Here is a 23,663-nt window from a genome sequence, read left to right on the forward strand (position 1 = left end):
AATCGATTTATTTGCCAATTTGATGAGCTGTTGAGTCATGGCCGCTCCTCTCATTTAAAGCAAAGACGCTCAATGAGAAGCGATGAAGAACTGGATCGCTTGGCAGTATTGACGATGGAATTGGACTCACTACGTTCTCATCGATTACCAATCCCTAATTTGAATGTTTGCGATTTTGGTTGGTCGTACAAACAAAAAAAAACCACACACGGGGACACACACACACACACACACACAGAGTGGAGTTGAGTGTACTTTATTTGTTGATCACCGGGCTGTTTCCCTTTTACGATGAATGCGTGTGCAGCACTTCTACTTGACCAGAGAGAGATAGCGAGAGTTGAAACAGTTGCGCCAGAGGAGGAGGACAATGTTGCTATACGTTTCCAGAAAGAGAGAGCGAGAGCGTCAAACATAAGTTAGCGCTTTACAGCATCTTGATCACGACAGAAACAAACAGAAGCACAGCCGAAATCGGCGTTCGGACTTTAGCGTTAGCGCTACTGCCGTGTTCAACAATTACATTCAGGATTAGGACCAAATAAGTCACATGCAAGAGGATTACATGATGTTCTCTTGGGGGCTTGGAATCACTGTCGAAGCAAAATGTTACGTTCACAGATATGTACAGAGAGTGTCTGTGTGTGTGTGTGTGTGTGTGTGTGTGTGTGTGTGTGTGTGTGTGTGTGTGTGTGTGTGTGTGTGTGTGTGTGTGTGAGAGAGAGAGAGAGAGCAAGCGCGTTACATTCGTGTCGTGTTTGACCGTTTGGATGTTTTCTTATCCAAGTCATAGTCTGGAGAAGGTCGCAGCCGAGGCCGGCCGTCATTGGTCCTGTTGAGGAGTTGCCATGCCTGTGTTGCCGTGTCAATCCACCTCTGAGTGGTTTGTGCGTTGTTACATTCACAAAAAGAGGTTTTTGCGTCTCACAGCGCTCTACCGTCGCCGAGAAAGTTTCCGTCTTCTGACGTGTAGTCGCGTACGCTGATTAAAAGCGAGTTTCCCGAGCTCGCTCAAACGCGCCATGAGCGCAGCCTGCCAATGCTGCGTTCCAAAAAACTGGTAAGTTGGACACTTTTGAACAGCGACCAGCACACACGCGAGTGCTCAGTCGCTCACTTTCATTTTATATAATTTGTATTCATTCAAAAGCCCGTTTTGAAACCCGCTGATTAAACTACCTGCAGGCATTGATTAACTGGTGTGCGTATATTGAATCTCTGTACGAAGTTATTTCATGCGAAATAAGTTTCAGTGAAAGGGTGCCATAATTGTTGGGGGGGAAAAAATAAAACTGAAAAGATAACAGAACAGAAAAATAATAGGAGTCAAAAGTCAAAATGTTAACTGTAAGATCACACCCAGGTTTGAAGAAAAACAAGTTCTCCTTGGAGAATAAAGTTCCAATGTTATCAGGGTAAAATTGAAACGTTAGCGAAAAGTCGTAACGCGCCGAGAAAAGTGTGATATGAGAGCAGTGTGGAGAAAAGCTGTAATGTCACAAGAATTAAATCGTTGCTTTACTGAAACAAGGGCGTGATCTTACGAGAAAAAGGTGCGACAATGAGGTGTTAGTGATATGCGACGTATGAAAAAAAAGCCATATCTTACGATGTAATGTTATGAAAAAGTTGTAAATTTATGAAAATAACGTTTACCATGACGACAAAAACGGAAGAAAAATCAAAGTGTCCATTTTATCTGTATTGCGTTGCATTTGCGTTCCATTTTTGGATTTAGCTGTTGTAACCGTTTTTGTTTTTATTGTCGTCTGTTTGCAATTGTCGCTTTGAGTGTGATATTGTTACCCTATTAGCATAATTGCCCAAATTATTTTTTACTTTATATTAACAAATCAATCAAAAGTACCAACGTGCTAGCTAAAAATTCCGTTTTTCCTCTTTTCCGTTTTAACGCGGCTTTGGCAACGACGCAATTAGGCGAACCATTTGCTACTTGCCAGTTTTCTGCAATGCATCGTACGCGTTGGTGGAAGGTACAATCGGATTCCGTTAAATGAGCCCAAAACGACAAACGCAATTATTGCTTAGAAGACTCCAAGCAGAATTATTTGCAAATTTATAGCGCGATAAAAGCTAAATCAATCGCTGTCAACATTGTCAGCTACCCGCCTCAAAGCATGCGATATTTGGAAAAAAACAAAAGATCACATTCCTGCGAGCGTCGCCGCCGCCGTCATTCATTCATGCTCATTTATAAATAGTTGTTAATGCTCAATATTTACATATTACAACGTGTGTTTGCGGTCGTTGAGGTCATCTCTGTGCTTCAATACAAACAACTAAACCCCACCCATTTCCTTCTCGGGGCGGGGGCGGAAAAAGTGCATTCTGGTTTGGTACAAAGACATTCCTTTTCATTTTCATATCCAACGCGAGCCATGAACTTGACTGACGGACTTTTTGAATTTCATGTTTGGTCTCGTCCTTGAGCTTTGTTGGAAAACAAACACGCTTCTGTTTGCTACATGAGTGTGTTGTCGACGTTGCCGATGTCATGTCGAGAAACATTCGAGAAGGTTGTTCATGTTAGTGCGCAAACATCCGTCACTTTTCTTCGCAACTGCCGCACAGTAAAAATGAAGAGAAATTATTTTTTAAATCTCATAAAAGATAGGATTTTTTTTTATAAAGTAGCAGAGAGTTCATTATTATTATAAATATATGTTTAAATCTAAATGTAAAAAGAATATGTTTTATACTCTTCTATGAAAATAGAAATAAAATTTAAATTAATTTTTTGAAATTATTCCAAAGCAGCATAGGGAAAACAAGCATTGACATCCCACCCCCTCCACCTCCCCAAATTAAAAAAAAAAAATAATAATAATTAAATGAATAAAAAGCAGCAGTGAGACAATTAGGGCTGCAACGTCCATCATGAGCGACACCCGCACAATTATTGTGGCTTGCGAACGCAAGAAACACGAGATCTGGTTTCTGAAATTATCATTAATGAGGTATCATAATTGGGTCAAATGATTAGGGACAGCCCTCGGTTCATCTCCGTCTTTTTTGTGTGTGTGTGTGGCCTTAATGTGTCGCTAAATTTGACTCATGATATAATAGGAAGGTGGGAAAGAAGAAAATCCAAATTAATGAAAATAAATAGAGTGTGTGTGTGTGTGTGTGTGTGTGTGTGTGTGTATATATTTATCTTCTAATATATCTTCTAATATTATGGACAAAATAAAATTGAGTAAAGAAAAAAACACATTTTCGGTGTGCATGAACTTGATGGCTGTCTAAGTGCGTTTTGCTACGAGGCAAAGGGTCGATTGCAGAGCAGCGTGGGCAAGTCAGAACTCGATCTTGCAGGCGGGGAAAGACTCGTCCTGCATGACGACGGTGCTGCTGGAGGCCAGGACCATAATGTTGAGGTCCTGCTGCCTCTCGTGCGTGCGCTGGTACCACTCGCGGGTCACTTCCGTGTCGTGGGTCGGGATCAGGGTCACCTTCAGGGAGACAAAATGTCACCAAGGAGCAAACACTGATCAGTCGACAAGTCATGAAGTGCACTGTTACGACGAGCTTTCGGTTAAAAGTGGATTATTATTGTCGCAAGGTTTCGCTTGCAGCGGTGTAAAATTTCTCATTTTTAATATTTTGCTTCCTATCACATAACAAGGTAATGAAAATATTTTATTATTTAGTAACTTTCTCAAATGATATACTAGACAAAATAATCTACGTCTTTCTGGATTTGAGTCGACAAAAACTATTTCACTACGTTACGATACTTGAATTAGTCTCGGTACTCAGTAACTAAAAATAACCCCTACTGAGTTAAACGTCAAAGAATGTATTTTGAAAGCGAAATAAGCAGCTGCGTGAGTACCTGCACGTTGGAGCCCCACTGAGCTTTGCCCTCCAGCAGGGCGTCCAGGACGCCGCCGCTCGGCTCTCCGCCGCTGGGGTCATTCCCGCTCACCACGTAGTATGCCGCTCGCACGCGCTTGAAGAACTCCTGGTCCACGTTCTTGGCACTGCAGTGGTTGGGCACGTAGGCCAGGTCCACGTAGACCGGCGGTCCGGGTGGGACAGCTGAAGGGGCTTTCTGAGCGTTGGTTCCTGAACACACGCACATGGTCAACTTAAGCAACTGGGCATCTTCATTACATGCCCACATCAAGGCAGAATCAAAAAACTCCTGACAGTCATCGTGGTACTGTATTGATTTAGCACACGTGGCGTCGGATTGATTCGAAAATAAAATGCACCTGAACTGCTTTTCACTCCATTGACCAGGCCCTTGAGGATGTCACTCCGCGAACCTTGGTTCTCTGACATCTTCAACAGCTTGGAGCTCCTCTCGGGGTCCTTCCTCCTGAGGGATGCTGATCGAGGCGGGGCCGAGTCCTTATGGGCCTGCTTCACCGGCGTGGTGGACCTCCTCTTGACATCTCCCTTCCGAGCAGGAGAAGCCGATTTGGGTTTGGCTTTCCTGAGGCCCTTGGTGGCCTTCTGGTCCTTCTTGAGAAGTTTTCCTGTGTCGCTGAGGTCCTGAAGGAAAGCCTCTGGGTCCACCATGCACGCATCTGGATGAGGAGGTTGTGGAGGAGGGTCTTTTACCGAGGTGGGGAGGGGATCGTGCGTCTGCTGAGCTGCCCTCGGTGACGAGGGCTGTAGGCCACCGGCAGCACCTGAGGCTGACAACCGGTCTGCAGGCAAATGGTCCGCATCTTCATCTGAGTCCAGGTTACCTTCCGCGGTAATGGATGGACACTCTTCAGTTCCCGGCGGCACATCAGAATCGGACTGCGAAGGCAACGACTCACTCACAGATGTGGGAGGTGTTTCCTCTCCTGCTAAAGTCGCGGTCAGTCCAAATGAGGCGGCACCGGACGACTGATGACCGGCGTCGCCATGGTGACGCCTTTGCTTGTGTGACTTTGTTTTAGCAGCTTTTTGCTCGTGGGCTGCGTCACCTCCCTCCTGGGAGCGGTCACTTCGGTCGTCCTCTTCACCCTCGTCGCCAGAGAACTGATGTGGACTCGGGTTGATGAAGGACGGAGAGAGTTCTCCTTTACGCTGTTTGTATTCATAGGAGCAATCTCCCGTGTTCAAGTCGGATGGACGATCGGTTTTTGGTTTGCTTGATGCTCTTCCGAGTGAGGTTGCGTTTGAGGAGGCACCGTGGATGCTTGCCATCCATTCGAAGGCATCCTCCTCCTGGTCACCGTAACCTGGTGGAGGGGCACTTGGGAAATCATCAGGCTTCTGCAGCAGCTCCCAATCAGATATACTACTTTTTCGCCTTGCCTCTAATCTCTCTGGCGGCTTGTCCAAAAAGCTTTCCATTGCCTCTGGGAAGTCAGAGACTCCTTTCGACTTGACGTCCACTTTATCAGCCTGCTCGACTGCAGAGCTCATCCTTTCATTGCTGTCCTCCAGAGACTTTGTTTCCTTTTGTCCTTTCGCAATGTCTGCTTTTCGTGTTTCCTGTCCCACTTCAGCGTGGACCGTAGTCCTCTCCTGTTCATCGTATGGTGTCTTTATGCTTGGCTGCTTTCCCTCCTCTGCTCTGGAAGGGTCGGCGACGGCACATGAGGTGTTCATAGCACCACTTGCACTTGCTGAAGTGACTGAGGCAACGCGATGAGCTGTTTCCGTCGTCACTTGCGGTAATGACTCAACGGTCGGTGTCGTCTTCACGTCTGTAGTATTCAAAGTACCTTCCGTCAAACGTGCCGCAGTTAGTAATGAAAAAGTGTCTTTCTCATCTGACGTTTTTTGCCAGTCAAAGTCACGTACGATATCTGCCGCTGTGCCTTGAGAACTCCTGTCAGTGGCTTCGGCCCTTTGTGGCGAGGCACCTGAACTGGATTTTGGTGTGGAGAAAATGTCTGCCAGTTTTGAGGGCTCACTACTTGGTACAACAGACGATGACCATTTGCTCTCCTCAGCCTGGGAATATTCTTTTGTAGGTTTGGTCATCACTTCCATGTACTCGTCTCTCTGAAGGCCACTAGGGGCTGAGCTCAACAATGTCACTCGCTGGGCCGTATCGCTCGATACGCTTACAAACTTTTGAGCACTGTCTTCTAAATGCTGGGTAACACTTGAGCCGGGTGATGCGTACCCGGCTGAAGCGGCGGTGAAGGCGCAAGGTAACGAGGGAAGCTGGTTCTCCTTTTTAGCGGTCAGATCTGAGCTTTGCCTTTGAGTCACACTTTCCTCTTGGTTGTCTCCTTGGTAATATCGATCTTCGCTTAAGGTTACTTGTTGGCTTTCATGGTGTTGATCTTTTGGACCTACTTGACTGACCTCAGAGTATCCTTCTGATCCACTCAGTCCAAGATCAGTATAGCGTCCAGGCTGCAGAGCAAACGGATCAGAGGCAGGCACTGACGGGGACGTGGGCTGGTCAGGTGCTGGGCTTGAGCTGCTGAGGTTGATCGTGGGTGATGACTGGCAACGGTTTTCGAAGCTTGCCGATAGAGATTCTTTGTCGGCATCCTTTTTCTCTGACTGCTGGACCTCAGAGGAAGGGCTATCACCAGCAATCGATAGCTTGCTTGGTGTTGCCGGCCCAGGGGATAAACATGTTTTGTCTCCCTTTGTTTCGAGAAGCTTTGCTTCATTTGGTGTGTCCGAGCAGATGTTTTCTAGTTTGACAGCACTCGTGCCTGGTGATGTCGTTGTTTTGCCTTCACTCCTGATCTCAGGAGGTTTGGTCGTACCAGCAGCTGTTGCTCCATCGACAATCTCCTTCCCAAGAAGGTTAGTGTCACCAGATTGTAATATTTGACTCGTGTCCTGCTTGGACGTCACAAGGGCATCGTCAGGTGTCGCTTGAGAGGCCATCTCCTCTTTTTGGAGGCTCGATTCAGGAGAGGTTTTCTTTGAGTCCTCAGAGGGCGGACTACGCCCGCACGTTTCTTTTTCAGACTGCTCCCTGGCACCTTTCTCCATGTCAACGTCACTCGAGTCTTCCTCTTCCTCCTCCTCCTCATCATCATCATCAACATTGAAATCTTCACCTGCTACAAGTAAGCGAATATCGACCAGGTGTTCTTTGCCTTTGGGGAAGTCCAACACGGAATGACTGTTGTCTGAGGCGAGAATGTTGTCATCTAGTGTATGTTCCAGACACGAGGAGCCCAAGCCTGCACTCGGTTTACTTGCTTGCTCATCTTTGACCGAGGATGAAGCTCCTTGGGGTAAAATCTCTTTCTCTGCTGGCGAGCAGCTACCAGATGGAGAGCCTTCATGATCGGAGGACCCGGTCCTGTCTTTCGGTGTTTTTTCCGTCTCCTTCGTTGTGGTGTCCTTTTGTGCGAGTGCAGTGCTGAGATCTAATTGGTTGCTGGTTTCTTGCTTTGATGGAAGCCCTGTGGATTGAAGAACGGCATCAGTGGACGCCTGATCCCTTCCTCCTGTCTGAGATGTTCCTGAAGTTCCTCCCTCCATATCCTCTTTCTCTTTCTCCGATTTTTCTGGTTTGTCCTCTTTGGGACTGTAAGACTCCTGGGAAATTTTATTGTCTCGCATATCCAAAGCCAAAAAGCTCTTTTCGGCAGGAGACGTGTCTGCTCTTTCTTCTCTTTCTCTCTCTTCTTCCTGCCCTTTCTCTCTCTCTTCTTGATCGGGCGAGGCACTTCGGTGGCTGTCACTCTGCGGGCTGTGGTCAACTCGACTTAAGGACTTTGCTTCTTTGACTTGCTCGTTATGTAGGAACGCGGCTGACCCCGTTTGGCTTGTTCTCCTGTTATCGTCCATGCTTATGTCAAAAGTATGACCTTGAAACACATCTGTGCCCTCTCGAGCGGTAGGATCTTTTGGGATGGGCTTCTCATATGGATCGTATTTGGAGGCGGCGACAGTTTTGCTTTCGTCTCGGAGTCCGTGATCAGTGCTCTCCTTCTTTTCACCGTCTGATTTCCAACCATCAGTCGGGCCGCTGTCGTCTGAGTCTTTGTCCAACAGGAAGTATGAACAAGGCTGTGAAAATCCTGGAGAAGCCGCCTCCCGTTCTCCTTCCCTCTCCCGCTCTGCTTCTTTGCCGGGCTTCCCCTCTTGCGCCGTCTTATCAACACCCACGGGACTAATTTGAGACTGGACTTTGGACTGGCTCTCAGTGCTCGAACTGGACTCTGGCTCTATCTGAGGGTATGATCGATCAGGGGATGGCTCCTGTTTTTGAATCGAAGTTGTCTCCCCCTTTGCAGAGTCAGTAGCTGAGGATGGCTCCGGGTGGGTGATCAGCGAAGGAGAACTTCCAGGTTTTGCAGCACTGCTGGAAAGACTGCATTCTTCTGTTAAAAGCTCTTTGCTCTCTTCATCCAGTGAAGGTTCCTGCATTGTAAGAGTTGGTATTACGATTACTGTCTGTCTGGGTGTGGCCTCTTGAGTTTGATTGCTTAATGGAGACGTTTGGCCCGCAGAGCTGGCGTGAGTTTCGGATTTTCTCAGCTCAACCGATAAAGGTCTTGAGCCCATACATATATATTCTTCATCCTCCTCCTCCTCTTCCTGGTCTTCATCAGAAGACTGAACCAACAAGGTGGGTTCGTGGTGTAACTTGGAAGCCAACACTGCTTCTCCGAATGTTGCCTGCGCAGATTGTTTCAAGGTTTTGTCAAGGTCCTTCTCTTGCAACTCTTCCCGCTCCCACTTCTCCTCCTTGGTGCGTTGCGTCTCAGCTCTCTCTTTTCCGCCGCCGTCTTCCGCCTTCGCATCGGACGTGTTTCGTATCTCTTCTGATTTGGTCTTTTGCTCATTCAGATCTTTTGTCTCACAGGTTGCCTCCTTCTCCTGTTCCCTCTCCATCTTCTGTTCCTTGCTCAATTCGGCAACATGAGCGTCGTCCTTTTCTTTCTCCATCTTATCATCGGAACTAATAACGACTGTTTCAACCCCATCGCGTTCTTTTTCCTCCTCTTTTGGAGCTGCAGTTCGTTTGTCAAAGGTTTCTTCTCCAGATGTCTTTTCCTTAGCCATGCTCCGGGCTAGGAAATGGTCTGCCTCTTTTACAGCACCCGTCGCAACATTAGCGTCAACAGTCCTTTGAACCTCTTGTGTCTGAAAGGATTCGGTCTGTGTCTCTAGTTTGTCTCTATTTGGACCTATTGTAGGCTCTCCTTTGTTGTTGTCTTGAATGGCTTCATCTTCACTAATGAAGTTCTTCACTTCATCTTTGGCAGATTTCTCACAGGTCGCTTCCGATTTGGCTTCTTTCTGTTTATGATCTTCCGTGCATTCCAGCAGGGCATTTTTGCCATCTTTTGTCATTTCTTTAGCTTCCTCAAAGGCCGCTCTTGCTTTCAACTCTTTGGCTTCTTTGTCACTAGTAAGGCCCTTTTCGTCTTTTGTGGTTGGGGTCGATGCAACGCGAACATCTTGCGTTTCCTCTTTCTTTGCGACATCATCAGAGTATGTATTCTTATCGTAAGCTTCTTCCTTTTGTGTCTCTTTCGTGTCCCCCTTTTTTATTTGTTCCTCCGAATCAACCTTCTTCTCTACTTCCGCCGTTGGTTTTACTTCAATGAAATCTTTGCATTCCTTTTCAGTGGGTTTGACCGACACCCCATCGTTACTTGTTTCTTCTTCCATCGATTTGATACTTTGATCCACAATTGCCACGTCTTCCTCCTTGGATGCTTTGCTAGCGATGTCGCCCACTTTGTCATCAGCCTTTTCGTCCAGTTTACCAGCATAAATGTCATCCTGCATAGTGGTATGCTCAGATTTTTCACTCTTGCTTGTCATCTCCGCATCAGCGGGTATGCCAGTGGCGGTGGCATCGGGTGCTTTTTCTGCTTCTTTGGCGGATTGGTCTGCAAGTGGTGGTTCCAAATTTGCTGGAATGGTAAATTTCATCTCCTGATGCTTCTCTTCGTCCGTAACGTGCGCAACAGCCAGACAAATGTCTCCTTTGGGGCTTTCGGTCAACGTAGCGTCGGCCTCGTCTGTGATGAGCCTGGTCTTGATCGTCTTACCCACTGTTTCATCCTCTCCGGTCACTTCCTGCTTCACATCCTCACGAGGCATTTGAATTGAAGCAACATCCGTGGCCAGTGTGCCATGAACAATTTGAATCTCCTTTGCTTCAGGTTTTGTGGCAACAATTTCAGACGTTCTCTCCTCCGGTTTTATGCCTTCAGTCTGAGGCACGACGACGTCAGACGTCTTGATTTGCATGGTTTTGAGGTCATGGTCTTCATCCTCGTTCCGAAAAGCGACAGTCGCTTCTTTGGGAGCTGTTGCTAAAGCAGCAGTCTCTTTTTCCAACTCTTTAGGATCATCTCTTAGGATAGCATCAAATGATTCTTTTTTCACAGGTTTAACGTTGTAACTAGTGACATTTTTTGCTAGCTCCTCATCCTGAATGGGTGAAATGTCACCAGCATCTAGCGGAAGAGCAGATTTGGATTTCTGTTCATCCACCGTTTCTTGTAATTCGGAAACACTATCTTCTTGTTCGGTCATGACAATTGTTTTCACTGCAGATTTGCCATTATCCAAGGCTTTGCCTTTGTTGTGATCTTCATCGTCATGAAAAGGGCGGTGTCTTTCTGGGGATTCATCACGTCCTCCTTGACTTTGTTCATTGGGAGACTTACGTCCCGACACAGGTGGTTGAACTTCTGTTGATGGTTCATCTTTAGTAATCGTCTGCTCTTCTGGGGCTTGTTCCGGCTCCTTGACTGGTACAACATCCGTCAAGTCCTTCTCAAATGCTTTGTCCTCCGTCTTCTTGTCTTTTGGCTCCTCGTCTTCTTTTTTCTTTCCGGTTTTGTCTTCAGTCGAGGCGGCGAGCTCGGGGAGGTCCGAGTCAGGAAACGCTCCCACCGGCGCATGTCGAAGGGGTGAATGAGATGCGCTCGGCGGTCCCGATTGTGTCGGGGAGGCCATTTTGACAGTGATGTCATCTGGACTGAAACAACGCTCCTCGCTCTCTGAGGCAACAGAGTCTGAGCCAAAAGGCCTGGGAGGCATGGCCGATGAAATACCCTTGGAGGCCACTGCATCAATGTTCTCCTCTTCATCTGGAAAGTGGACCGGTTTGTCCTCCTGTTTTGACTTGGCGACAGAAGATGCAGAGCCAGATTGCTTTTCAACCTCCTCGTCTTTGCACTTTATTTGGGGGGATAAGGCATAGCCCTCTTGGAGTTTTTCCAGTGAGATATCAACATTGGGAGTCTGATCTTCCTCTTCTTCTTCATCGTCGTCGTCATGGGAATCGGGAAGCTTCGAGGCCGTTTTGGCATCTTCAAGAGGAAGCTGTAAGTCAGCCGAAGGTGACTTATCTTCAAGAGACGACGGTGAAAGCGTTCCAGACGAGAGAAGTTGCTCAGTCGTCACCCTGGTTTTTGCCGGCTCTTCGGGGGCGACGGCGGACGCCACAGACTGGTCTTCGGCAAGAGAAGTGGGGAGCGAGGACATTTTGTCGTACTCTGTGATGGACGTGGCCGAGGAAACGTGTTCTTCCTCTGCCAGAGGAGCAGTGAATATGTTGGTAAACAATGACAGCTGCTCCTGAGCGCCCGTCACGAAACCTTTCCCAGGGGTGGCCGAAGCCTGCATCTCCCTCATGCCGTGAATGTTGACAAATGATCCGGTCTGATCTGGAACCGAGACATCGTTGGAACCGATGTCATATTGAAGGTGTGGTATCCTCTCCTCGGCCTCCTCGTGAATCTCCTCATCAGAGATGGTTTGTTCTGTTTCAGAGTAGCCCGGAATGCTCTCGTCTTGGATATAGGAGACGGGTTCTACGACTGCGCCTCCGGGAGTTCCTGCACTGATGGCCGCTGTCGTCCCTCCCACATGTGAAAGGTAGCCCTCTTCCTCTTCTTCCTCCTCTTCCGCCTCAATTTCGGCTTGGCTTAAGGTGCCGATTTTGGTTTCTCGAGCCACACCTTCCCTGGTGATTTCTTCATCCGCGATCACATCCAAATCTTCGACCTCCTCCAGTTCCGCCTTCTCCACTGGCTCTTCTTCATTCTCTTCATCCTCTTTTGTGTCGACATCTGCTACGCCGAGTGTTTCCGATTCCTCCGTGTCTTTAGTTTCGTGTTTTCCGTCCATGCCGTCATGCTCTCGTGACGGGAATTCGTCTTCCTCTTCACCAATCCCCATATCCTCCTCCTCGTCCTCGTCCTCTGTCCTCGCCTCAGCAGTTGGAGCGTCTTCTTCATCCTCCTCCTCATCCTGGGATGCAGCTCCCTCGTCCTCGTACATCTGAGTCTCTTCCAATTCTTTGTTGTTGTCGCGTTGTGCCTCAACAGCGGCTTTCGCCGGTAGTGGTTCCTCCTTTCCAGGAGACTCCGTCGCGGGGAGGATGACACTTTCTGGTGCTTGTGTCTTCTCATGGGTAAAGCTTTGAGCTGTCGCCCGCAATTCAGTCTCATCACGGCACGTCGGCGCTGCTCGATCAGCCACAGCTACTTCTCGGATCACTTCGATTGCCTTGGTGAGGTCTTGGGAGGGAGGAACTCCATTCTGTGTTGGCTCAGCTTGAATGCTTTCTTGACTTTTGTCTTCTGTGGTCTTTGGTTCCTCTTGCTTGGATTCAGCCTTTGCCGGTTTTGCTTTTCCGGTCTTTGTTTTACTCGACACTTTAGCTCTGTGTAATGTCTTTCGGACCTCTGACGTGAGAGGTTTGAGGTCAGGCTTTGCCATTTTTCTCAGCTCCGGTTTGGATGTGTCCTTTTTCTTGTCGTCTTTGGACTTCACGTCTCTCTTCTCATCTTTTCTAGCAGACTCCTCTTTCTTGACCTTCTTGATCTCTTTCTTCTCTTTGTCCTTTTTCTCATCCATCTTGGACACCCTTTCCTTGGGGTGCCTTTTCAGGGATTTTTCCTTGAGAAGTTTCTTCTTTTCTGGCATGTCGGATTTAGATTTGATGGTTTTACTTGGTTTTGTCGGTTCATTTTTCACAGACAGGTTTTCTTTTGCAGTATCGCTCTTTGTCTCTGCGCCGCCGGCATCATCTTGTCCTTCCGTTTTTTCCTTGGTGACCTTTGCGGTGGTCTTCGGGGATGATTTAAGGCTCTCTTTGCTTTCCGTTCTTTGTTTTAACTTTGTCTGCTTGACCACAGAAGGAGGCACTCCAGAAGCAAGATCTTTTTGTGTCGCTACAGGATAACGCAGGTAGTCAAGGTGCCTTAACTTTTCCAGGCCTTCTAGGATCTTGTTTTGAGGCGCGTTTCCTGGGAAGAGAACTCTGACAATCTTTTCCGTCGGGTTTGCGGGAAGCCAGACAAGTAAGGCAGTCACTGATGTCAGGTAGGGCACAGATATTTCTCCTTCTTTCCCATTTGGCAGGACAATGCCGGTTTTGGCTTTGCTGTTGCCCGCCCACTTTTGCATGAGGAACTGCATCTCTTTGCTTTCCTTGACCGGGTTGAGAACGTACATATCCAGCCGTCCCACTCCCATCTTATGGAACAGGGTGATGGGCTCAATCGTGTTGCTGACCACTCGATAGAGAGGCTCCGGCTTAATTCCCAGTTTGTTAAGGTACTGCAAAGTCAGCGAGGCTTCCTCGATGCTGCGCTTGACCTTAAGATGAGATTCCGGCATGCGTAATTTCTCTGGCACATTGAAAAACACCACACCGAGTTCTGGAGAGATCAGGTTCTTCAACCAATCGCTACCGTTGGTGGAGCCTTGAGATCCCTCCTCCTCCTGCTCAGCGATCTTCCTCTGTAGGATTCCATTGATCCCAGGGAGATTGTCGGCGCCGATGTGAGTGAGCAGAATGGAGTCGATACGGTCCAGGTGGCGGACGAGCTTCCAGAAGCAGGATTTGCGTTCGGAGCCGCCGTCGACTAAGATGTTGAAGCCGTTCACGGCGAAGAGGGCCGAGTCGCCGCGCCCGCCGGGAAAGATGTAGCAGCACGGCTTGGACAGCTTCAGGAAACCTCCAGATGTCGGTGGCTCGAGGAGGTCAAAGGGTGAGGGGACGTCGACCGTCGCGCAGATGTACTCGGTAAACTCGGCGACCCCATCCATCTTGAGGATCACGGGCTCAGGGTTTAGTTTGTAATGAAGGAACTCCCGCAGGGTCTGCTGCTGTCCCAGGGAGTTCCAGCCCACCTCCCCGCGGCAGGACACGGTAAGTGTAGCCTGCTGCTTGGGGATGGATGGGCCGAGTAGTTCAACCACCTGCAGGAGGAACAGAAGCAGAACTGTAAGTCAACCAAGATATGTCGCATCCATGTTGTGATTTCGACTTTGACTTTGTCCCGTGTAAAAAATCGGGGGGGGGGGGGGTATTTTCATGTGATTTGAGGTCATTACCCAGTTGGAGGACCCTTGATTGCCTCAAAATACCGTCTTAATTCAAGGGGGCCAACACTTTAGTGCAAGTCATTTTCATGAGTTGGTTTTCAAGGACAGTGGTACCTCTACTTGACGTTTGCTTTTGTCGTCTTTTAACAATCCTTCGAAAATGTCCAAGCCAAACATCAGCAGAGTGAGCGATCGCCCGACTGGTGAACACTTTTTTTGGGTGATTCACATTTATGTAAAACTATCGGAACGCCCGAGGTCCCTCTTTGCCAATGGGATGCCAGGATGATGCCCGGGAATAGCCAATGGCCGACCAGCTATAAGTATGTTGCGTTCAGGAAACTCTGAGCTGCGAGTAGCAGCCCATCCTGTATTTTTACCTTTCGTATCTTGAAATTTCTTTCAAGATACGTTTCGTAACTTGAACATTTCGTATGAAGAGACGTTCGCAAGTAGAGGTACCGCTGTACGGGTTTTCTGCCTTTAACGAACAATTTGGCCAACGTGTTGAAAAAAGGAGAGGATCTGGCACTCACCCCAGGATCAGAAAATATAGTCGCAAAGGTGTCGTAGGTGAAAAGCCCTGTTTGAAGGAGGAGGCCACCCTGATCCGAGCTGGGACCACTCAAAACCAGAAGCTTGTGTCCCGCCGAGTCTGTGATCAGAGACTGGATCTGGCAAACACAAAGACCATTAAGATGTGTCTTTTTACACTAAAAGGGTCGGAAAAAGGTGAAGACAGCAAATGCATTCAAAACAAGGAATGTTGTGTTCATCAATGCGCCGGCCGGGTTGGGATGGATCTTACCTCTGCTACGACGGTGTCTTTTGAAGGGTTGACGAGCACCACCGTCTCTAGGACATCACTTCTGTGGTGTAGAGTCCTTTGTCCTGCACGCAAACATTAAACAAGGTCAGCAACTCGTTAGCCGCTATCGCCCCATCCGCAGCGCTGTTGAAACCATTTGGTTTTGGGGAGTTGCCCCGCTTGGACTTGGACTGCCTATTCAGCCGCCGCTTGAAAAACGGAAACCGCCAAATCACGGGTGAAGAAACCTCGGGTGGTGTTATTTCAACACTCGCACGGCTAACAATGATCTACATCTGAGCAGCTCGCTTCGAGTCACGTTTTTCTGTCAGTCAAAAGATTCCCTCGATGCGTGGGCAGGCACTACGGGGACCCGATGGTTTGTGTGCGAGCAATTAAAAAGTCACGTTTGCATAATCCGTCCCCTTTAATTGAGCCGCTTTCTATCTCGTATTCAGGCCAATCACCCACTTGTACATTAAGGCTCGAAAAACACACGTTGGAAATAGGCCACTGGAGCCTGCTGAGTATTGAAATCGGAATTTGCCATCCTCCTCCGTAATCTGCACCACATACAGTACATCACTAGAGAACTTCAAAGACATTCTGGTAAATCAACCTTGAGTCCATTACAAATAAACGGGAATATGCAGCACAATTCGGAAACTGGTTGGGGCCCAGCGGTGATGTCAAGTTTCCAAATCCCCTTTTGGGTCAGCACAGATGGGATCCTATAATAAGACAGGTCAGGTTTTTGGTTTTGTTTAAAAAACACCTATTTAACACCTTACTCTGAAACCTTAACCACAGTGTAAAACCATAAATTGAAACTTAAACTAGGTTTGAAAATCTTTGAAACCCCTAGCCCAAGTTTAAAACCCTAATTTCATACCCTAAACCTGGTTTTAAACCTTAGTTTGAAACCCGAACAGGAGTTTAAAACCCTACTTTGAAACCTTAAACCTAGTTTTAAAACCCTAATTTAAAATCCTAAGCTTATTTTGAAGCCCTATTGTGAAACACTAACCCTAGTTTAAAACCCTCCTTTGAAACTTTAACCGGAATTTTAAAACCCAATTAGGAACCGTAACCTCGGTTTAAACCAGGGGTCTCAAACTCAGTTCCTGGGGGGCCGCTGTCCTGCATGTTTTCCAAGTCTCCCTGTTGCTACACACCTGATTCAAATGAACAGATCATCAGCAAGCTCTGCGGAAGCCTGACATTGAACCTGTTCATTTGACTCAGGTGTGTTGCAACAGGGAGACTTGGGAAACATGCAGGACAGCGGCCATCCAGGAACCGAGTTTGAGACCCCTGGTTTAAACTTATCATTTGAAATCATAACCCTCGATTAAAACCCTACTTCGAAATCCTCACTCAACTTTAAAAATGTCATTTGAAACCCTAACCTGAGTTGAAAACCCTTCTTTGAAACGGTAACCTTTGTTTAAGACCCTAATTTCAGACCCTAACCCTAGTTTGAAACCCTATTGAAATGTCATGAATCCAGTCGAGCGCCCCAAGACACTTTTATTTTGGTTGTTGTTATTTCTTAATAAAGAAATTAGCTCTGTATTGTATCCTAATGAACCAATAAAAGATAATGCCCATCCCTGATCTGAAAGAAGTGGGTGCCTCTGCTCCTTTTTTTTTTTTTCTTGTGCTGACCCGTTTGATATAAATATCCACGTGAACTACCCGAATGAGAGCGCTCTGTTGAAAGGAGACTGCTCCAGATAGCATGTTCCACATGTCCAATCCTGCGATGGGGTGACATTATGACGAATACAACGTGCTACTTCCTGGCAAGGAAATGGGGGATGAAGTCTGGCTGTCAATTTTCAGCTTTTGTAGTTACTTGCAGAGACATAACAGAGGCGGGACCTCTGTATTTCCGCAAAGTCTAAAAAGGGTTGTGTCGATAGCAAAGTGTGGACCGGAGACTTTTAACACCCCCGCTTATCTCCCTTCAATCAATGTCACCCGCCCGCACGGCGCCCAAATGATCCCGCCATCCATCTTGCTTTCTGCATTAAATCAGCTCAATTGAAGTGAGCTAATTACGCTCATCGGCGTTCATCGGCTCATGGGGTTCTGGCAGGTTCCAAATGGATGAAACGCAGCCTTTTTCAAACCAAACCGCATCATGAGCTGCAACACCACGTCAAAGGGAAAGATAAACTCTTCGCGCCTGATGCTAATCCTGCTTCGGCGATTTGGCAGCGTTGGGAACGATTGAACCGCTGAGCTATGAAAAGCCTCTCGACGAGCTAAGTCTCCTGAAGGACGAAAGTCACGCGCATACTGTAAATTGACCGGAATAGCAGCAAAAACGAGCATCCGTCTGCAGTACTTCCAAAATCGGTTTCACCTTATTAGGATCGTGGGTGAGCTCGTGACTTTCGGTAGAGTAAAAAGTCTTAAACGGCCCCCTGCTGGCTGAGGCGCGCATGCCGGGTAAGAGCGGTGCAATGTTGATAGAATGATCAGCGACAACATCCCAGGCAGCATTGAAGTCTCGCGTGTGTTGACGCAGCAAGAAGAAGAGGCAGAGAAGGCCCCCAACAGTTGTGGTTCCCACAGAGCAATGAGGACATCGAGTATGCCTGTGTGAGTATTATCGTGTGCTCCCTGTGTGTTCAAGTAGCAGCCGTTTGAAGGTTTAGAAATAGCACCTTTGCGAATTTCAATTAGCCCGTCAGTGGCATTCTACTAGCGAGCTTTTGTGAGACAAAATGAAATGGTTTCGTTTTGATGTTTAAATATGGATTCTGTTTTGTTTTGATTGAACGTAAAATTTCAGTCGGGAGTGACAAGCACACTTTCGCCTCTTATTTGGACAACTGTGCGAGTGAGTCTTCTTATCATTCTGTAAAAGTGATGTTATATGATAGCCTGCTACCATATTACACTTTAAACGGTGTCAAAACTCATCGAAATGTTTCAAGCGTGTCCGTACATAAAGCAACTTTTAAAAACGGTGATGATACGGTCTCTGTGTACGGTGAGTGTGATCAACGGGGGTTTACTCGACTTATTTTGACACTTTTGTGTTCGTTTGGAGGTTGCACTTTTGTAACGTGTTGTTGTTGTTTTGATTGGCAGAGTGAAGCTGCGAGCCAAAAGCAAACAAATGCGGGCAAACAGAGCGGCCCCGACCACCATGGGAGAGAGAAGGCCGCTATTGTCACTCCGGCCAGCGGCAGGATGTTGGCCAAGCCGTGTCGGTGTGCGGCGTGCCAATGATGACATCACTCCGAAGGTCCTGAAGGAGGAACAGATAGCACACAGCCAGCAGGCTGCCAACACATCCGCAACACAATGAAAGAGTGTGTGTGTGTGTGTGTGTGTGTGTGTGTGTGTGTGTGTGTGTGTGTGTGTGTGTGTGTGTGTGTGTGCGCGTGTGTGTCTCTTTCATGCCAGCACAAAGATTTCCCCACGCTGCCTCTGAGCAGCGTAAATACCCACAATGCCTTTGGTGCGCAGGCCGTATCTGGAACGCCATCCGCAGACGTCTCTCTGGAGCCTGACACCGCATTGCGTGTCGCAGCATGGGTGCATTTTCATTTCTGGCATCCAGCGGAGGGAAGTAACGACTCAAAATATTTCAACGCTATTTCCTCCAGGTATTTTCACTTCAAAATTCAATTTCTTGACATTCTGCTTTTACTCCTCACATCCAAGCATGTCAGCCTCTGTTGATGGCAACACCATGTACAGAAGCAAGCAAGCAATGGCTAAAGTTGTTATGCTACCAAAATGAGCTCATGACAGGAAAAAAAAAAATTCAGATTGGATCGAGGCTTTGCTTCATGGCAGCTGCTGGTGAGGGGGGAAAAGTACAGATATATTTGAATGTAGAGCGGACACTAGCACTTCCCAGACGGTTTGGCGGTTCGGATTCCTGGCTTTTGGTTTCAAAGCTGAGCGACCTGAACGTCAGCATCTTACTGTGCACCCATACACTAGACTTCCTCAGAAACAGACCCCAGAGCGTGAGACTGGGAAACAATTCATCCTCTACTCTTGACTCTGAAGATGGGGACACCTCAGGGATGCGTCCTCGGTCCCCTGCGCTCTCCCATTCCCCACAGCAACACCATCGTCGAATTTGCCAACAACACAACACCCTTGTAGGACTTACAGAGAACAATGAGTCAGTCCGACATCCCTCGCCATAGGCAGATATTTACAAACCTCGACCTGAATGCAATCAAGTTGAAAGAGACGTGGATGGACCTCGGAAAATCTCGGCGTAGTGAGCGCAGTGCTACACGGCTACCTTGACGGAGAGGCTGGAAAGTGGACTTTCCATTGTGCCTCGATGGGCCATTCCATCTGTCGATGCTGGAAAAAGAGCGCAAGAATGTCACGTTCTGCCGTGTTGCGGACGACTTAAGGACAAAGTGATGAAAATGGGGCCTTGTGGAGCGGCTTCGGGGAGGTTAAAAACCCAATTCATTCAGAGGTGGCAGGCTGTTAAATTGGCTGCACAACTATTAGTGGGCCACTGTCTGAATTGAGAGGCCCTCGGGGAATTGTCCCGAGCGTCTTTTCTCAGTGGCGGGCAATCAGTGCAGAATAAAAACAAGTGCATATCTGCGTCTGCAGGACGATCCAATAAAGCCGCTCGTCGTATAGATTTAAATAAGGACGGTCCCCCGGTGCGGTGCATGAATTGGTTCTTTCTACATTGAGTTCAGGGGAAAGGCTGAATATTCTCTGGACTGCTCTGTGTCTCTACGTACCCAGTGATTGACTCTCAAGCGGTCCAGGGTGCAATCTGCTCGGACTGGCTCCAAATCAGCCCTTCAAAATTGCATTGCTGAATAGACGACATGTCGCGATCATTTTTGTTCCTGGCATTTCAAATCAAGTGAGCGGCCGCATTGTCCGACGCAAACCTCTCGTGAATCCCTACGTGTGCCCCGTCAGGAATGAGACCTTCACACCTACGGTCACGGCGGGGTTCGGGTGTGTCTGTCGGGCGCATGGCGGAGTCAGCAGATTGGAGAGGGCGGCGGGAAATGGAAGCGAGGTCTCCCGTGAGGGCGGCTTGTCAAGGAGGGATCGATGTTTCGCGACGCCGCTCTGCACCGACAGAGACGTCGGCCGGCGCCGCGCTCGACTGCGACGCGGGCCCGACAAGCGAGCCCAACCGCAATTCCACGTGTCAGCCCATCACATTAGCGCTCCTTTTTCATCTCTTTGGGTTTTTTATGGGGGGGGGGGGGTTTGCTTTCTCATCATGAGCTCTCTGGGCACACGGAGAGTGTAGCATCAGGCGCCCCAGTTAGAAAATCCTGCAGAAGACGAGGGAGGCTCATGTAATTTATGGAAAAGAGGACTGCAGGGGGGTGGGGGGGGGGATGAAATGCTGAAATCCCTGAGGTAGAACAGAAGCTGTTCTAACTTCCAATTCCTTCATATTGCCACTCTGCAGTCTCTGCTGGTTTGCGGTCTCGAAGGTAGAATTGGTCTTCCTTCATCTCTGGCTTGTTGCTGTTGTGAATTATTATTTATTTTGCTTAAATGAAGATACATGAAGGAATAATAGCAGTCAAAAAAGTCTCCTTTAATCATCTTCAGTCAACCTAGGATGCATGTCTTTGGAATGGGGGTGTGGGGGGGGGGGCTGAGCTGACGTATATTTTACATTTACAATTAGCTTACTGTATTTTCTTTTTGCACTTGTTCAGTTAAGAATTTTAAAAAAACTCTTGGAAGTTAGTTTGATTGTTTTGTTGTTTCAATGTTTTAGGTTAATTCCTTTTTAGACATCCTTAAAAATGTTTTGTTGCTTTACGCATTGGAATTCCTATTTTTAGACCACTCCAATTGACGACAATTAAGAATGTTTCTCAAAACTGAATTGGGTAAAGCGTCTTATTCAATGTTCACATGCACGGAGAGTGCGTTCTTGTTAGTATAAGCTCGTCTTTAAACAATTGATCTACATGCTACATTTCAATCATCCTACTGAATCATTGTTTAAAATTTTCGTCACCAGTGTCCTGAAACAAATTGCGTCGGTCCTCAGAAATTAGCGGCTGTGAAAAACGGTTTGGTCCCAATTTGGCAAGCCATCGAAACTCCCCAGACGGACATTGAGCCCCGAAAACGAAAGAGGCCTCACCCTTTAATAGGACGACTTAATGAAGTATGTTAACGAGTTGGTCCTGGAAGAGTCATGAGGCGCTGCAGGCGCTTCATAATACTCAGTACTTAAGCTACTTAGACACATTAGATGAGATGGAGCAGTGTGTGTGTGTGTTTCCGTGAAGATGATCTCAATCAATGGACCTCATCTAAATGAGCCGTCTGCTCTGTCATGTGATCCCGGTATACGACGAGCCGGCTGCTAATCTTCAAGCCTGCACGTCTCTGTCTCCATAGTAAGCTGCAAATTCCGTCGGGACACGGCTCATCTACCCACTCCGACTCAAAAACAACAACAGAAATAGTCGGAACAGCTTCCACCCTTCTGGGGAGATGTTCCATTTATAGAAAATGATAGGACCCAAAACGCCTCCCTGAGGAACAAAATTGTGACCGATTGTAGCTTGGTGTAACTGTATGTTCTAAAATTCTCATTCTGCGGAAAGCAATTCTTAATTTCGTGGCTTGAAAGTTGATTAGATTTCTTGACATGACTTAAGTGCAAAACATTTCTCTAAACTCTGGGTTTGACGCAGAAGAAGTAACATGAAGTGCAAACTATCCACTTGACCCAGATCTCGTAAACATACTGCGCGTCATTATGATCATAAATGGTCGTAATTCAGCCATGCAGATGGTTCATCTTTAATCGACGCCTCCACGAAATGAGGTCAAAAAGCCTCGCCTCAGTTGCCCAAAATATTTTCGACCGTTTCTTTTTTTTGTATTTATATTTCACAACGCTGTGCTATTTTCCTTTCAATGCGCCGGAACGGATTCAGGGCATTGGAATGGATTCAATGAGGGAAAATTCATTTGATGTGCAAGTGAATTGAAAGTTGCGCTTGTTCATGGAACAAAATAACTCCTAAGTCAGGGCACCACTGCACTGGAAATTGAAACAACTTGGGACAAACAAACACGGACGCGCGCTACAGTCTAAATCTGAACAGGTTTTGCCGAGTCACTACTCCCCCCATTGATCGTAGCTCCGATTGTGACCAAGAACTCACTGATGTTTTTCTGTACGCACGGATACGCACACACACACTCACAAAAACACATAAACACAGACGCTGGTTGCACTGCAGTGAGGCGCCGTCACCACAGCATGAATGAATCATCAGAATCAGAAAGGAAGAAGCGCTCCGGCCACAAACCTGCGTGGTCACCAAATGACGCCATCGCATCATCAAGCTGGCAGCGGCATTGCCGACTCGGTGACCATGACGACAACACTGCCCCCGGCCTGCCGGCGCCTGAAGAGAGTTGTGCCTGCCGGCTGCAGGGTCACTGGGTTCGTTTGGCAGAATCTGCGCCATGTCTCGCTCTTTTTTTTTTTTTTTTTTTTTTTTTGCGCTGGTGCTCGAAATCAGAGAGGAGGCGGTTGTTTGTCTGTCTAACCTTTAGCAAGGTGGGACAACAAGTCGACCGATCACCGACAGCATTAATCCCGTTACTTTGGGATCAAGCCTTGGACGACTGCCTCGTCTTATGTCAAGCGACATTTAAATGACTTGATCCTGTCCTCCTTCTTTCCCTCCACACTACATAAAGTGCAGCAAAATTTAAAAGATACAAAGGTTCGAATTGACAATGCAGCACACACGCAAAACGTCAGCACGGAATGACACCAACACGTACCTTGGCGATGGACGTGACACTTGGCGGGAGAGTTGCGCGACTACGGGGAAGAGATGAGCGGCGAACGTGCATGCGTGCGCACGCGCGTGTAGACGGAGGAGGAGACTTGGCAGATGCGGTGGCGCGGCGCCGTGCGGTGCGGTGCCGCGCTCGCCAGTATGCGGCAACAGCCGTCTGCAGAGAGCCGTGCGTGTGCTCGGTGCAGCGCGCGGGGGGGTGGAGGGAGGGGCGCGCATGGGCTCAGCGCGGAGTCATACGGACCGGACCTTGGTCTTATTAAAAAAAAAAAAAGTGGACCTACAGCATTTCTAGTTGAGGACCACTGATGTATAGTAAGGCGTTTTTAGCCCCAAAAAAACCCGACCATGTATAGTAAGGCGTTTTTGGACGAAATTTTTAGCCGAAAAAAACGACCATGTATAGTAAGGCGTTTTTAGCCGAAAAAAATGACCATGTATAGTAAGGCGTTTTTAACCGAAAAAAAAACGACCATGGATAATAAGGCATTTTTGGATGAAATTTTTAGCCGAAAAAAACGACCATGTATAGTAAGGCGTTTTTAGCCGAAAAAAATGACCATGTATAGTAAGGCATTTTTAACCGAAAAAAATGACCATGTATAGTAAGCCGTTTTTGGACGAACTTTTTAGCCGAAAAAAAACGACCATTTATAGTAAGGCCTTTTTGGACGAAAAAAAACGACCGTGTATAGTAAGGTGTTTTAGCCGAAAAAAACGACCATGTATAGTAAGGCATTTTTGGATGAAATTTTTAGCCGAAAAAATTGACCATG

General features: G+C 47.5%; 1 protein-coding gene across 1 annotated transcript; it reads right to left on the bottom strand.

The window, feature by feature from the left end:
- Positions 1–240: 240 nt before the first annotated feature.
- Positions 241–22,894, bottom strand: map1ab (microtubule-associated protein 1Ab). Its single transcript, XM_086108545.1, has 6 exons — positions 22,871–22,894; positions 15,068–15,150; positions 14,796–14,933; positions 4,239–14,133; positions 3,857–4,089; positions 241–3,473 (listed from the first exon to the last, which is right to left on the bottom strand). Exons 4-6 carry the CDS (start codon positions 13,978–13,980, stop codon positions 3,318–3,320), a joined length of 10,131 nt encoding a protein of 3,376 aa, XP_085964671.1. The 5' UTR covers positions 13,981–14,133; positions 14,796–14,933; positions 15,068–15,150; positions 22,871–22,894; the 3' UTR covers positions 241–3,317.
- Positions 22,895–23,663: the final 769 nt, after the last annotated feature.

This window comes from Hippocampus guttulatus, chromosome 4 (assembly GCF_054856545.1).
Source record: "Hippocampus guttulatus isolate MCC_2025c chromosome 4, RoL_Hgut_1.0, whole genome shotgun sequence".
Lineage (NCBI taxonomy): Eukaryota > Metazoa > Chordata > Actinopteri > Syngnathiformes > Syngnathidae > Hippocampus > Hippocampus guttulatus.